Raw genomic sequence first — 17,910 nt, 5'->3', positions numbered from 1 at the left:
GCGTAGACAACTGTTAATAAGCACCTGTATTTTCTGGATGATGGCTTTCGTAGTTCTCCAGGTTTCTGCCCCATACAGTAGAACTGTCTTGACATTTGTATTGAAAATCCTGACCTTGGTGTTGGCAGTTGACAGTTGCTTTGAGTTCCAGATGTTCCTCAGTTGTAAATATGCTGCTCATGCTTTGCCGATCCGCGCCTTCACATCTGCATCAGATCCACCCTGTTCATCAATGATGCCGCCCAAATACGTAAAGGTTTTTACATCTTCCAAAACTTCTCCGTCAATTGTGATTGGATTGGTGCATTCTGTGTTGTATCGGAGAATCCTGCTTTTCCCTTTGTGTATATTGAGACCTACTGCTGTTGAGGCTGCTGCTACACTGGTCGTCTTCTCCCGCATTTGTTGTTGCGTTTGGGATCAGATCATCTGCGAAGTTCAGATCGTCCAACTGCATCTTAGATGTCCATTGTATCCCGTGCTTCCCTTCAGATGTTGACGTCTTCATGATCCAGTCGATCACCAGGAGAAAGAGAAAGGGCGAGAGTAAGCAACCTTGCCTAACACCGGTCTTCACTTCGAACGACTTTGTCAACTGTCCTCCATGCACGATTTTGCAGTATAATTCATCATATGAACTCTGTATGGTATTGACTATCTTCTGAGGCACGCCATAGTGTCGAAGAAGTTTCCATAGTGTTGTTCTGTCCACGCTATCAAATGCCTTTTAGTAGTCAATGAAGTTGATGTAGAGTGATGAATTCCATTCAATTGATAGTTCCACAATGATCCGTAGAGTTGCGAATTGGTCTGTACACGATCTATCCTTACGGAATCCTGCCTGTTGGTCACGAAGTTGGGTGTCTACGCAGTCCTTCATCCTGTTTAACGATACCCTGTTGAAGACTTTTCCCGGTATTGAGAGAAGAGTGATGCCCCTGTAGTTATCACACTTGCTGAGATCGCCTTTCTTCGGTATTTTGATCAGAAGTCCTTCTTTCCAGTCTGTTGGCACTTGTTCCTCATCCCAAATCTTATTGAAGACAATGTGGAGTATCCTTGCAGTTGTCGCTACGTCTGCGTTCAGTGCCTCTGCTGGGATGTTGTCCGGTCCTGCTGCTTTGCCACTCTTGATTTGTCTGATGGCCATGCTGATTTCTTCAATTGTTGGTGAGCCAACATTGATTGGGAGGTCCGTGGGTGCTGCTTCAATGTTGGGTGGGTTCAGTGGAGCTGGTCGATTCAAGAGTTCTTTGAAGTGTTCTGCCCACCTGTTTTTTGCTCTTCAATGTTGGTGATTACCTCGCCTCCCTTGCTTTTCACTGGTCGTTCTGGTTTGCGGCGATTTCCAGAGAGTTTCTATGTCGTGTCATACAATTGTCTCATGTTTCCTTCTCTTGCAGCCTTTTCCGCCGTCATTGCTAGATCTTCCACATATTTACGTTTGTCGGTTCTGATGCTCCTCTTCACTTGTTTGTTTACTTCTGTGTATTCAGCTTGTGCCTTGGCTTTTTCTACTCTTGTTCGGCTGGTATTGATTGCTGCCTTCTTGTTCCTCCTTTCTTGAATCTTATCCAATGTATCAACAGTGATCCATTCCTTGTGATGGTGCTTCTTGTGACCCAGGACCTCATGACATGTTGAAGTGATTGCTTCTTTGATCCCCTTCCAGTTGCTCTCCATAGTAGTTCCTTATCCATTGAGTAGATCATGAAAGGCCTGGAACCTATTGCTGAGGACTATCTTGAATTTGTTGAGTTTGTTAGTAACCTGAAGAAAGGCCGTATTGAACTTCTGTGATATTGTCCGCCCCATTGTCTCGTACTGCTTTAGTTTCAATTTCATCTTGGCGACCAGCAAGTGATGATCTGATGCTATATCAGCTCCTCTCTTGGTTCTCACGTCCTCTATAGTCCTCCTGAACGTTTTGTTGATGCAAATATGGTCGATTTGGTTTTGCGTGGTGTGATCCGGTGAAGTCCATGTGGTTTTGTGTATGCGTTTATGTGGGAATATGGTGCCGCCTATGACCAGTTTATTGAAGACACATAGATTTGCAAATCTCTCACCATTTTCGTTCCTTTCTCCCAGTCCGTGTCGTCCCATGATGTCTTCAGATCCAGTGTTGTCCGTTCCAACCTTGGCATTGAAATCTCCCATCAGAATGGTCAGGTCCTTTGTTGGGCACTTCTCGATGATTGACTGCAGCCTATCGTAGAATTGATCTGTAGCTTCTTCATTGTAGTCGTTGGTAGGCGCATAGCATTGGATGATATTCATTGAAATGCCCTCTTTCTTTGTTTTGAAGGAGGCTTTGATGATCCTTGGTGTTATTTACTTATTCAAATGTACTTAAAGAACGTTTTCTTCAATGACATAAATAATCTAACCCAATACATTAAAAGCTAATGAAATACATTCTAGTGATCCTAATTGAAACTGTGATCGCTTTTTTTGCTTAATTTTTAAATTAATTTCAAATGATTTGTAAAGAAGGTTTGTAGAGATTGTTGAACTGTATAATTTACATTAAAGACTGACCTTAAACAATCATTTAAGCTCAAAAATTACTGGGTAATTGTTTAATTTCAGTAAGGAATTAATTGGCAATAAGAACCTCTAGATCTCCTGGGTGTTGGTAAGCTTTCTTCATTTAGATAATTGAATCATCAGTTACTAGTTTACGTTTCTGTCTTCAAACAATTCATAATATAACATAGCTATCAGGAATTAATTGCCGTACACCCAGCACGATTAAACTCTACCGATTTGGATCGATTATTATTATTATTATCACAATAATGAATGATGATCAATTCATAGTGTTATTCTTGTTATTTCTTGTTATGGAAACTAATCTGATTTGATTTACACATTCATACACAAACTGTGTGTAGTTATGAATTAATTTTAATGGTGTAAAATTAGAAATACATAATCACTACTTTTTACCAAACAAAAAAAATATAAAAAAACATCAAGTGTCAGTGAATCTACTAAAAATGTAGTCGTTCTAATGACTTTTTTTCAGTAAAAAATTCATTTCACGAATGAACATATTCGATTATCATCCGTAAAATAGTAATAATAATGATAATATTGTACGTTAGATACAATTAATCACAAAAACAAACATTAATTCATTCAGATGACCTCTTATTAACATATAGTCCTTTTTTTGGTAAAATTATGTAAATGTGAAATAGTAGTTAATAAATGAAATGATTAAAGTTCTCATAGTAATAATAATAATAATGTGTACTTAGTTGTAATTGGTACATTAGGGAACATCTGTAGTATATGATGAATCATTTGGCCATGTGACCGGTAGTCCTTGGTTTTATTCCCGTTAGGATCATAGATGAGTGCTGCTGAAGAGCTTTTTGCTGGGACGAAACAGCTCTATAATGATTTCTGGTTTTCAATAGTTTTTTTAAAAAATCAATATCAGTACATGATGTAAACTACAAGAGAATAAATGTTTAAGACGAATAAACTTAATTATGATCGTTAGAAGTGTTTCTAGTCAGATAACTTGGGTAATTTTATAACTGGTCTTACTCTCCGAAGCATTCTGTAGAGTGTCACCTTAGTCAAAATGTTTTTTATTTTACGAAATACACTGATTGCCACAATTTTCAAGTCTTCCAGCTATTCGAAAGTGCTAAGAGTCAATACTTAATTGAATGTAATTTATTAATCCATTGTTGTCTGAAACTACTTCTTTACAAACATGATAATAATATACCTAATGTAACAAATTAAACCAATCTCCACAATACCCTCTTGTTAGTGCGATATAGATTGGATTAAGGCATACTCCGTGCGAGATTGTGTGCGGGAACGCTGATTGACTATTCCTTAGGCAATCAGCGCTAGCGGAGATTTGGAGAAGACTCTGGAATCCTCTTATGCAAAAATTATAAATATACTAACGTTTTTCTTATTTACATTATTACTTCCACCCAACCTTGTTATTTGGAATATATCTAGGTACCTGTTCAACTGTGTTCTGATTTTGGGACTTGTCGAGAGAAGTAGTGTCCAAGATTACTAAGCAATAAGAGTAGCTGGGTTGTCATAAGAGAAATCATAACAACCCTTTAATTGAAACTGCAATAGTCAGTTCACCAGCCACTCACTTTAGGATGTTCCCGAAGTTTGAATGAGAATTCGTAAATGGTCGGGTTCGAGAACAGATAGAATGAAATACTCGTCATCAGTGTGACTGGATGACATCACTTTACCGTAAATTAATTGAATTTGCAATTTAATTATTTGACGCCAACTCAACAGTTTTACCCGTTAGGCATGAGACCAAAGTGTTCTTATTTAGATCCATGGTATAATTGCTGATGCTCACCATCGATGAATCTTGCACCACAACGAAACACCTATTTTCAAACTCCGGTTTTTCCTTGGTGCTGTAACTTTGAGCAAATTGCAATGAATACAACTTGAAAAATACTATTACTTACTTTCTAATCATGCAAGGTAGACAGATTTGTTCATTATGTGGTATATACATATATATCGTGTTGACAAATGACGTTTCACTGCTCTGTTCCTTTTATCACTGATCAAATAATTGTTATTTAGTTAGTTATGTATTAACACTATCTACGTAGCGTGTATTGTACATATATATTAATACATATATGATAATTATTAAATCATTTAATGAGTAATCCTATCTTCTAAAATTCAGTTGTTTGTATCGTTCTGCTTTCGGTTTTGTAGAGCAGATTATCACAGTGACAGTTTCGGTTACATTAAGAATTTTGACATTCTACTGGATTGAATAAACATGTTCAGTAAACACAAAGTATTTTTGATAAAAGTCCTTTCCACAAATGGTTATTTACATACTTAACTCATATTCGTTCATATACATAAATAACGAGGTTCACTTTGACCCTAAACGTTGTAAGAAAGCAACGGCTTTATATAATCAAACTTGGTTATATGTGAATTAGGAAGGTTAAGCATAACTTAAAATAACCACGGATTTTTGGCAACAGCATCTCTAATTACTTTTCATCAACTTCATAATTGTTATTACATAAGATTATAGATAACAATAAAACAAATCTGACAACTTGTTTTAACCTTCTATGAAGGAAAGTAATTGAGAAACAGAGAATAAAACAGTGGATTTGAAAACGACTTAGGTCTATTGTTTCAAGTGATTGCTTCTAATTTTTAGTATATTGAATGATAGACCACTTAACTTAAAGAGGAGTTAATAGTAACCTTCAGTTAGAGTGTAAATCTTCACAAGTGTAATTTGCCAAGAATAAATAATATTTGGGCGAATAATAACTGGAGTCCCTCCAGGGGCTACTGCCGGTCCCAAGTCCGGATAAAGGAGGAGGGCCGGGCATGGGGTTGGCGTCCCCATCCCATAGAAAACTAACTCGCTAAAAAAACGCTAACCAGAAAAAATTATTCAAACCTTCTAAACTCTGCCCTGGGAGTCAGAAGGTCTTCTTTTGGAAGAACTATGACGCTTCATGATGTAAGCCGAATTCCTTCGGAAGTTACGAGGCCGAAGCCCCTTCTGACAACCAGAGCAACCATTTATTTAGGTACATGGAATGTTCGTACAATGTGGGACACCAGGAGAGCCTTCCAAATTGCTGCAGAAATGAGGAGATACAACCTAAAGGTGCTTGGGATCAATGAAACACATTGAACAAAAGTTGGACAACAACGACTAACTTCAGGAGAGCTCCTGTTACACTCCGGCCATGAAGAAGAAAATGCCCCACATACACAAGGAGTTGCATTGATGCTGTCTAAACAAGCGCAAAATGCGCTTATAGGATGGGTATCTCATGGACCAAGGATCATCAAAGCCTCCTTCAAAACAAAGAAAGAGGGCATTTCAATGAATATCATCCAATGCTATGCGCCTACCAACGACTACAATGAAGAAGCTACAGATCAATTCTACGATAGGCTGCAGTCAATCATCGAGAAGTGCCCAACAAAGGACCTGACCATTCTGATGGGAGATTTCAATGCCAAGGTTGGAACGGACAACACTGGATCTGAAGACATCATGGGACGACACGGACTGGGAGAAAGGAACGAAAATGGTGAGAGATTTGCAAATCTATGTGTCTTCAATAAACTGGTCATAGGCGGCACCATATTCCCACATAAACGCATACACAAAACCACATGGACTTCACCGGATCACACCACGCAAAACCAAATCGACCATATTTGCATCAACAAAACGTTCAGGAGGACTATAGAGGACGTGAGAACCAAGAGAGGAGCTGATATAGCATCAGATCATCACTTGCTGGTCGCCAAGATGAAATTGAAACTAAAGCAGTACGAGACAATGGGGCGGACAATATCACAGAAGTTCAATACGGCCTTTCTTCAGGTTACTAACAAACTCAACAAATTCAAGATAGTCCTCAGCAATAGGTTCCAGGCCTTTCATGATCTACTCAATGGATAAGGAACTACTATGGAGAGCAACTGGAAGGGGATCAAAGAAGCAATCACTTCAACATGTCATGAGGTCCTGGGTCACAAGAAGCACCATCACAAGGAATGGATCACTGTTGATACATTGGATAAGATTCAAGAAAGGAGGAACAAGAAGGCAGCAATCAATACCAGCCGAACAAGAGTAGAAAAAGCCAAGGCACAAGCTGAATACACAGAAGTAAACAAACAAGTGAAGAGGAGCATCAGAACCGACAAACGTAAATATGTGGAAGATCTAGCAATGACGGCGGAAAAGGCTGCAAGAGAAGGAAACATGAGACAATTGTATGACACGACATAGAAACTCTCTGGAAATCGCCGCAAACCAGAACGACCAGTGAAAAGCAAGGGAGGCGAGGTAATCACCAACATTGAAGAGCAAAAAACAGGTGGGCAGAACACTTCAAAGAACTCTTGAATCGACCAGCTCCACTGAACCCACCCAACATTGAAGCAGCACCCACGGACCTCCCAATCAATGTTGGCTCACCAACAATTGAAGAAATCAGCATGGCCATCAGACAAATCAAGAGTGGCAAAGCAGCAGGACCGGACAACATCCCAGCAGAGGCACTGAACGCAGACGTAGCGACAACTGCAAGGATACTCCACATTGTCTTCAATAAGATTTGGGATGAGGAACAAGTGCCAACAGACTGGAAAGAAGGACTTCTGATCAAAATACCGAAGAAAGGCGATCTCAGCAAGTGTGATAACTACAGGGGCATCACTCTTCTCTCAATACCGGGAAAAGTCTTCAACAGGGTATCGTTAAACAGGATGAAGGACTGCGTAGACACCCAACTTCGTGACCAACAGGCAGGATTCCGTAAGGATAGATCGTGTACAGACCAATTCGCAACTCTACGGATCATTGTGGAACTATCAATTGAATGGAATTCATCACTCTACATCAACTTCATTGACTACTAAAAGGCATTTGATAGCGTGGACAGAACAACACTATGGAAACTTCTTCGACACTATGGCGTGCCTCAGAAGATAGTCAATACCATACAGAGTTCATATGATGAATTATACTGCAAAATCGTGCATGGAGGACAGTTGACAAAGTCGTTCGAAGTGAAGACCGGTGTTAGGCAAGGTTGCTTACTCTCGCCCTTTCTCTTTCTCCTGGTGATCGACTGGATCATGAAGACGTCAACATCTGAAGGGAAGCACGGGATACAATGGACATCTAAGATGCAGTTGGACGATCTGAACTTCGCAGATGATCTGATCCCAAACGCAACAACAAATGCGGGAGAAGACGACCAGTGTAGCAGCAGCCTCAACAGCAGTAGGTCTCAATATACACAAAGGGAAAAGCAGGATTCTCCGATACAACACAGAATGCACCAATCCAATCACAATTGACGGAGAAGTTTTGGAAGATGTAAAAACCTTTACGTATTTGGGCGGCATCATTGATGAACAGGGTGGATCTGATGCAGATGTGAAGGCGCGGATCGGCAAAGCATGAGCAGCATATTTACAACTGAGGAACATCTGGAACTCAAAGCAACTGTCAACTGCCAACACCAAGGTCAGGATTTTCAATACAAATGTCAAGACAGTTCTACTGTATGGGGCAGAAACCTGGAGAACTACGAAAGCCATCATCCAGAAAATACAGGTGCTTATTAACAGTTGTCTACGCAAAATACTTCAGATCCGTTGGCCGGACACTATTAGCAACAACGTACTGTGGGAGAGAACAAACCAGATCCCAGCGGAGGAAGAAATCAGGAAGAAGCGCTGGAAGTGTATAGGTCACACATTGAGGAAAGCACCCAACTGCGTCACAAGGCAAGCCCTCACATGGAATCCTGAAGGCCAAAGGGAAAGAGGAAGACCAAAGAACACAATACGCCGAGAAATGGAAATAGACATGAAAAAGTGAACAAGAATTGGATAGAACTAGAAAAGAAGGCCCAGGACAGAGTGGGTTGGAGAATGCTGGTCGGCAGCCTATGCTCCATTGGGAGTTACAGGCGTAAGTAAGTAAGTAAGGGCGAATAATTGTTTTCAATAACTTCAACATCAGTCTCCACAGTTACAAGTACGTAATTATTGTATTACTTTCATAATGACCAAAATAAAGTATTCATTAATGAATTTAACAATGTTATATGTTGAACCCGGGGAACTTTATCATCTTTCACGACATAAATACTTCAAGATACTGTCATTGGTAAATTGGAAACGTCATTTAATACAGGTCAGAATGATTTATAGTAGTTTCAAAGCATAACCACGATAACAGCAAAACAACACATCATGTGAATAAAATGCATAGTAGGAAAATTTCGCCTCATCAATGCCTGTAGTTCTTCTGGGGTTATTGCCAGTCCCAAGTCCTGAAAAAGGAGGAGGGGTGATGATTGAGTCAGCAATCCTATCCTATAGAAAACAACTATGCTAAAAAACGTTAATCAGAAAAATAATTTAAATCATTTAATGTCTGCCCAGTCTGGGTCCAGAAGCTGTCAGATACATTCTAAGCGAAGAGCTGTGTCGAACAACGCTGTTTACTTTTCCCCTTGTCTTTCTTCTGGTGGTCGGTAGGATTTCCGAGACCTTTACAACTGAGGGGAATCACGGATTACAATGGATAGTTGAGATATGTCTGGACGATTTGGACCTTGCAGATGACCTAGCTCTTCTATCCCATACAGTGCAACAAATTTAGGTGAAGACAGCTAGTGTAGCAGCAGCCTCTGTATCAATAGGCCTCAACATACGCAAGAGAAAAACAAGATCATGAAATACAACACAGAGAACACCAACTCAATCATACTTAATGAAGAAATTCTGGAACAGGCGAATTTTTACATACTTTGGAACGATCATCGATAGACAAGGAGAATTTGATGAAGATGTAAGTACACGGATTGGCAAAGTAAGGACAACATTCCTACAGTTGAGGAACATATAGAACATATGGAACAACTGACAGTCAACATCAAAGTGAGAATCTTCTATACGAACGTCAAGTCAGTTCTACTATACTGAGTTGAAACTTGGAGAACTACCACAACCATCATCAGAATAGTAAAGGTATTTATAAACAATTGTCTATGCAATATACTGAATGTCAGTTGACCGGATACCATCAGAAATAGTCCACTGTGTTAGGGAACAAACTAGCTTCCATCTGAAGTGGAAATTAGGAAAAGATGTTTGAGGTTGGTGAGACATATATTGTGGAAACCATTGGATTGGATCATGAGACAAGTGCTAACTTGGAATCTTGAAGGTGATGGGGAAAGCGGTAGGTCAGGGAACACATTGAATGGTGAATTGGAGGTAGATATCAAAATAATGAATGGGAACTGGAAGTGATTGTTGAGATCAGAGTTTGATCGAGAATGTTGGTGTATCTCGTATGGTCCTCCACGAAAGTGAAAAGTCCTATGTAATTTTCGGACTGACAGGATTATTGAGGATGACCTTTTTATCTATAATGGTGGCCAAATATAACGATAATATAATCCAACTTTATTGATGTTATGGGACAAAACCTGACCATATAGTATCGAATTATTTGCTTTGAAACTAAAGTGAAGAGATGGCTGGTGTTTATTTTTAAGAAATAAGTTTTATTATGTGCCGATGAAATCAGCATATAATAAAATGCCAGTAATACTAAATGGTTAAATGTAGTGAACAGGAAACTTTGACACTTAGTTTTATATTGGTTGACATTGCTGAATATGGTGGACCTAGAAATTTGCGTGGAAATACAATTTCCTCAGGGACTCACACCTGTATCACTTAGTGTTATATCTAGAGAAATTATTATTCGGTTATCAGATCTTTGACTTTTCCATCCACGACCGATATGTTGCTATGATTCATTTGATGTTTGTGATTTTTTTCTATAAAAGTGTTACAGTAACAGTCAGGGTTCTTCGTTCCACTCGCTACTTGACAACTGGATGTGCTTGAATCCTAGTGTTAAGGTTCGCATAAAAAGTCCTATCAAAGAATCAATTATTGTGAATGCTGACGCGTTTTCCACCAAGCGACTGTGTCCAGACTCACTCCAGTTTCTCGAATACTTGATTTTATTCGATATACAAATGTTAGTTATTAGTGAAATCTTGTTCAATAATCAACACCTCCAGTTGTTATACGACAAAGGTAATTTTTTATGAGATTTTGTAAAACGGAAAAAGTATTCATTAAAATTCTCTATTAACCATTTCATACCTAGCGCTTTTGATCATTTGTCTGTTCAATCAGTTGGTGTCTACTGCATATTGGTGGGTAGTTTTCGCTTTGACTGACTGGATTTATTCAAAGCCCATTCGCATATAAAATATGAAAAACACAAATAGAATACATATTGAAGTTTGAAATGAAATCTTGAGTGAAAATTGCACTCTACTATGTAACACCCATACACTAATTGAACGAAAAACTAGTCAAATATGCTGGATAAAAAACGGGCTTGTTGAACATTTTAAACTTGATGGATGACCTTAACCATTTATTAATTTTGAAGACGTATATTTTTTAACATACAAACTCATTTTTTTGGGAGAGACATAAACCTACTTCATCACGTTTATAGAGATGACAGTGAATTAGTTTTTTTTGAGAACTTCACAATAAATCTTAGTAGTTTCGTGAAAACAGTTAAATATATTAGGAATATTTTGTGTAAATTAATGCGATACACCATGTGTAACAATCTGATCACATATGGATATATATATAACCATTCAACCCTTGATATTGGAAATTAAAATCAATACCGTCAGGATAGTTCCGATTGTGAACTATTTTTTTATTATTATACAAAGGAAGTTTTGAATTTTTATATAATTAAGGTTTTTCTCATTTTAAATACTGACCCTAGATACATTGTTATACTGGTTACTTTTTCGATTGGTCATATGATTTGTTACAACTGGATGTTGATTATTAGAGGAAGGATAGGTGTTTATTTATAAACTATCCTAACTTGGACAACACGATTATGCACAGCTACTTATGAATAATATATTATAATTCGACAAACCATGGTCTTTTTTTCAAATACGGTGAAATCGACATGGTAATAATTTAAACGAATTATCGATTCAAACTTCATTTTCAGGCAACAATATTTGATTCATCTCTTATTGGCAGGATAATTTCAACTGGAAAAAACTCAATGTTTATTTTTTGAGAAATTGTTTGAGTAAAATGTAGTCGATTCCAATATTATATCTATTACTGTACAAAATGTCATGGAATTAATGAATTAAGATTCAACGTTAGTGCCGAAGTTAACCAATGCATTATTTTCTTGCTACGAGGAAGATGCTTGACGTCTGAAATATATGCCACAACTGGGTAAATGTGACTATGTGGTACTTTTCGTCACATCAAAGTTAACTGCTAATGATTTTATGATTACACTTACAAAGACAAATATTTGGGTCGCCGATATTTTGTTAATTATATACTCAGTGAAATTAATAGACTTGTTTGTAGCAAGAGAAATGTCTACTGGTGTGGTCAAGCTTATTTATTAGGGTAACTAATTACCATAATAATAGTAAGCAGTTTGTGAACAGTTTACTTTTCAGAGCACAAATGAAACTAAATCTAAGAACCGATAATCCAGAAACATCTGCATTATTACTTCACGAAACTCCAGCAGACGCTAAATTTATCAGAGATTCAATAGAGTACCTACAGAACATAATTCTATACAGATATATCTCATTATTTATAATGACAAAATAATGTCTTATTTATTGATATTCATATTTTTTGTTAAAAATCTCCTCTTCTGTAACTTATCTTTTGTAATACAGTGACTGGTAGATTTACTAAACATTGAACGTGCTCAGTTTGGTAGAATTAACGGGGAGACTATAATTCATGGTTGATCTTCGAGCGATGCCAAAGTGACCTTGACAGTGTCTACCTACTTACTATGGCTAAATGAGAGTTCTAAAGTAGTTTGAAGAATAAGGATTATGATTCAGTTGACAGTTAGGGCTAAGAATAAAATTTACGGTTTTTCATCACAAGATGCTATTTGACCAAACGCGTAGGTAAAATTTCGTGTCAAAATTTAAATCTTGTTGTCCTAAATCTGATTGGTTCGCTCATAAATTATAAAGTCGCTGAATTAATCTTGTTGATTTTTAATTGAGCACTTCAATTTCAAATGTACATTTTATTTAGAATTAAGTGAAATTTTCTTGTTTATTATTATTTTGCTTAACTCTATGATAAATTAAATTTACTTGGTAATGTTTGTTTGAATCTTCCCATTGATATTTAGGACTGCAATCGATCAGTCTCTTATTGTCATATGAGCATACTGTGCGTATTGTCTCGATATAACCTTAGAACTCAGAAGCTAAGTGAATAACGCGATGACGCTTGAAGCGAACGGTACTAAGTTCGAGTCCCAGAGTGAACATCAACTCTGAGACGCAGCTACATCCAGCCGACGAGTCCTGAATAGGGCGAAATACGCGCCCTGGATTCCACTACTAGCCACTGTCCATCTCTGCATATCTATGATGAATTGTTTACCGTTCAATATACAATTATTAAATTGAAAATATACAGTTTAATTTAAGAAAAATTTATATTTCAGCCAATACCAAGTATGTATATATATTGTGAAGAGATAAAATGTAATACATAATGACTGAATGTTACATTGATCTTTTTGCAATCAGTTGACAGAACTTGTTTCAATGTTTAAATTGTAAAATTTAAGCGGAATTTAAAAGATTAGTACGCTAATTCATTTTTGCTTTTGTTTTATGTTTAATAAATGTAAAATCATCTCGTGGTACACCAGAGATTGTGTTTAATGTCAGCACAAGTTTATCAATTTCATTCATTATCATCGTCACTTTCATCATTACTATCACCATCACTATCGGTTCCTTCCGAGGCATCTTCATTTTCTGAATCGGTTTCACAGTCATCTTCATCTGATTTCTTTGTTTTACACTTCTTACTCTTTATATCAGAAAGATTTAAATGATGCAATACTGCACCGGTAGTACTTGGTTGTTCAGTTGTTGTGCCTGTTTCATTTGCACACATAGTATTAATGCAAATATTGGAAACACTTTGTGTTTCGTTGTCGGTAGACTTGGTTTCTGACTCAGTGATGTTGTTTGTCTCAGTTGTTGTGATGATTTCGGTAGGTTCTTCTGTTGTATCAGAGACAATTTCATTTGTGTTAGTGAACACCTTGCAAAGGTTATCAATTAGTTTCATCAAAGGAGAAGGATATTTAGGTGTTTCTGTAAAAGTTTGTGCTCGAATATCAACACTTTCTGAAGTTGACTCTAAGTGAGAGTCATCAGTACGATTCTCGTCAACGTTATGGACCTGTGTATGAGGGGTTATATCTGAGTTACCAGTGCTTTCTGTCTGATTTTTCAAGTCTCCTGATGTTAGACTAGTCAACTGTGTGTCCATGTGAATACCAAACTCTTTACAAAGATCCCCAACGGCTACTATCAAAGGAGAAGGTGTATTAGCATCTGTAGGGGCTTCTGTATGGTTATCAAGATTTTCTGAGGTTGAATCAGATATAACTGTTTCTGTATGATTTTCACCACTTGTCACAGTAGAAGTGCTTTCTGTATGATTTTCACCACTTGTCACAGTAGAAGTACTTTCTGTATGATTTTCTGAACCCTCTGCAATTATCGGAACAACGATATCATTCTGAGTAGTATCAGTTTCTGTCGTCAGAGTAGAGGAAACATCTGAGTTGTCAGTGCTATCTGAATTGTTGTCAGAATTTCCTATCGTAGATTCTGGAGGATTTGAAGTTAAGTTGACAACAGTCTCAGTGTTAGCAACGTCAGCCACTACAATCGACTCAGAGGAATTCGAGTTAGATGTTCCTTCTTTATGACTGTCTACATTTGTGGTTTCATTCAAACTATCAACACTTTCTGCAACAACATCAGAAACGATTGACGGCTCTATATCTTGTCCAGAATCAGTCTTTCCAACGGATGAAATTTCATCTGTAATACATTTCGAAAGAAAACGTTTGTTGAAGTTATTCATCGAATTCAATCACATGTTTAAATTTAACATTTGTCAGTGTTAACAATCTCAGCAAATCCAACATTCAATACATTTTAGAATAAACCTCACATGTAATTTATACTACTGATTTGTCCAACTTTCTCACTCTGTCTTTATAGTCTGGAGCAAATCACTACAAATACTCAGTTTATTAAAACATTTCAGTCAATAACTCTCAATATCATTCACTGATTTGAGTAATGATGTGTTTAAACAGAACAAGAGAAGGAATGACCAGTTGATTAGAATGTTGATCTCCCGTTAACTTGATTATGTGAATAATCGAAGAAGTGTCCTAATATATCCTCAGTTTATCATTCTACTTTCTCAATAATTGAGTTCTTGTTATTTTCTAGACATATTTGACTGAATATTGAATAAAATATTGGATGTTAGATAGAACTAAGCATTCGTTATTATAGTATTCTTACTTTATTCTTGATATTCTTACTAGCTAGCATTGAATTCTGTTGTGAAACATTAATCTGTTAGATTTCAAGAGTATTTATAAATAAATGAATTACAACTTCTTAACTATATGATTTCTGTCAGAAGGGATGTTTTTTGTGTGAATATTATCGTAATTTCGATAGTTGGGATCATGAGTCAATTGAAGCTAGATAACTATGGGAAACCTGGAAGCACTGGACGTCCATTTTAGTGACTCATCATCTTAACTATTGAAGTTACTATGATATCCACAAAAACCCCTTTTGATATTAATCAACATATGCTCTCTATTGACTGGCTTCTAGAGGTATTTCATGGAGGTCTAGTGAGAAACAGTGACCAATGAAGTTCAACCGGATCTGTTGTGAGATAGTGATTCACTGAAAACAATGATGGATATGTTTAATTTCATGGATTAGTTGAAATTAAACATATGGTTTCTGTTAGGAAACATTGTACATATAACATTCAGAATTTAATTAATATTTCACACTGATAATAATATCAGTTTGTTGTCTAGTTAGTTTTGTATCATTATTGTTATGTAACATGTAGATTTATATGTCACCAGTTAATTGATATTAATTTAAATATTGAAAAAGAAAAAGGAATATTCTTGATAGAATCACTTATTTAAAATTATTCTTACCTTCATTTGATTTTTGTAATAAACCTGCATTCACATAAGTAAGTAAGCATAGAACAGATAATAATTGAATATTTGTAATCATTGAAATCAATTTCATTGAATCTCTTTAATTCAATTAATGAAATAGAAGAACAGTATGAAAGACAATGGTAAATTAATTAAATGACATCATTTCAATTATACTGTCATAAACCAATCATTTATACATTAGTTTAATATGGATAAGTTAAACATGCTATGCTTATGACCAACAGTCATTTTATTAAAGTGTTATAAAGTGTCAATATGGCGAGTTGGGGGGGGGGCTAGAGAAATTTATTTGAGAACTTTTTTATTTATTTTTTTGATTACTTATTCTTTCTAGTGAGTGTCTTTTGGAAATCTTTGAATGGTAAGTTTTATTCATTTGTATTCAATAGATTTTTATGAAAATCGTCAATGAACTGTACATGTCTATCGAATATAATTGTTATTCAATAACATCCAATGATTTCTTTTATTAATTTTTAATGGAATCAAAAATATCCTACAATAACTATGAACAACATGATGATGATGTAATACATGAATGCATTTGAATACTATGAAAGTATATTTATTGATATTCTGTTCTTATGATTTTGAGTAAGCTGAAGATAATTCTCATAATATACTGATATGATTGAGAATAATTGAAAAAGCAAAGATAATTGTTTGGTTTGATGTTAAAACTAAATAGAACAATTAGTACAAAAATTGACCTAATAGCCTAAAAGTTTTATAGCCAGTTCAATGAATTTACATATTTTGTACAGATTTGAGTAGATTGTGTAAATATGACTGTTTGGATTGTAGATTTACAAATAGTCGAATAACTTCGGAAAATATCATCTTATACAAAAAAGTTATGATATTTAAATTAGTGGCAAACTAACAGACTAATAGAACAATCTATGTAAAGTGTAGTTTTGAAAATATGAAAATGAGAAAAGTAAAACACTTTGTTAATAAACGATAGCATTCTAATCTCAGTTAATGGGTAACATCATTTCTTACTCGAATATTTTGATCAAAATGATGGAATATGCTTTAAACCTTGTATTTTACAAGACGTTTATAGAACATACGTTATGTATAAAAGGTTAAATGTGTTATTCTGTATGATTACAAAATACAATCTCTCAACAAAATGAGATCATGCGATCATTTGAATTTATAGGATAAGGACACGAACTAGTAGTTTTGACTACAAAAACGTTTACTGTAATTCTATTTGCATGTTAACATAATTTGATAAAGAATCGAAGTTTCACATTTCTAGACGATATAGATAGGTATATGAACATCATTTAGAATAAGTGTATTTTATTCAGTTTTCAACATTTTACTTTCGATTCTATCATATGGAGTTGGCATATTATAATGGAAGTAATTTTTGCGTTTATCTACTTCAACTTTTAATTTATCGCTTAACCATTGTGAAACTATAATATAGTTCAGTGTTTGTGAATGAATCAAAAATAAGAATATGATAATTTTAACTAATTACTATGTGAAATAGTTTTTGGTAGTCTCATAATACCTATTATAATACTATACACTAAAAACGTTAAACGAATATTCAACTTACCACTAAGATAATAAGTGCAATTTGGAATAATGAGCAAACTGAGGATGATCAAACGTTTATATTATGTTGCTATGTGCTGCCATTGGTTATTTGTCAACCAATCATAATCGTTGTTAATTGTTTCAGGTTCATATTACCAAATATAATGCACGCAAGGTCACAATTATTTTTTTTACTATACAACGGGGCGCATAGAGATTTTATTTCAATCTGAAATGAATCCAGCATTATTTATCATAATTATTGAGTAAATAAACCAAATAGGTCAAAAATTAATAAAAATTATTTAATTCAATTCTGTTTGCTTGATTGCAGTACAAAACCCTTAGCACAAACCACATATTAATACGAGCAATTTTCTGGTTGTTATGGATTTTTATTGTATGACTTAAAAACAGATTTGACATAAGTCAGCACAATATTGATTACCTGTCATTTATGTTAAAAATCAGTAAAGTGTTTCAACTTGCTTTGTCCCTACTCTACCTCATTTTATTGATTGAGATCTTTATTGTAGTTATTAGTTGTACAAAACAAACAAACACATGAGTAAATAATGTAGCCAATTGTAGTAACAATAAAACTGAATTACTTGATACTAGAAACAACTATAATT

General features: G+C 35.6%; 1 protein-coding gene across 1 annotated transcript; it reads right to left on the bottom strand.

Moving 5' to 3' along the window:
- Window positions 1-13,092: 13,092 nt before the first annotated feature.
- MS3_00005188 (uncharacterized protein) lies at window positions 13,093-17,647 on the bottom strand. The gene is made up of 3 exons (XM_051213211.1): window positions 17,295-17,647; window positions 15,686-15,789; window positions 13,093-14,522 (listed from the first exon to the last, which is right to left on the bottom strand). The coding sequence occupies exons 2-3, from the start codon at window positions 15,780-15,782 to the stop codon at window positions 13,366-13,368; spliced, it is 1,254 nt and encodes a 417-aa protein (XP_051073433.1). The 5' UTR covers window positions 15,783-15,789; window positions 17,295-17,647; the 3' UTR covers window positions 13,093-13,365.
- Between the last annotated feature and the right edge of the window lie 263 nt (window positions 17,648-17,910).

Source organism: Schistosoma haematobium, chromosome 1 (genome assembly GCF_000699445.3).
Source record: "Schistosoma haematobium chromosome 1, whole genome shotgun sequence".
Classification (NCBI taxonomy): domain Eukaryota; kingdom Metazoa; phylum Platyhelminthes; class Trematoda; order Strigeidida; family Schistosomatidae; genus Schistosoma; species Schistosoma haematobium.
Note: the sequence above shows the minus strand (reverse complement) of the source record. Positions and strands in the feature narration are given on the sequence as shown.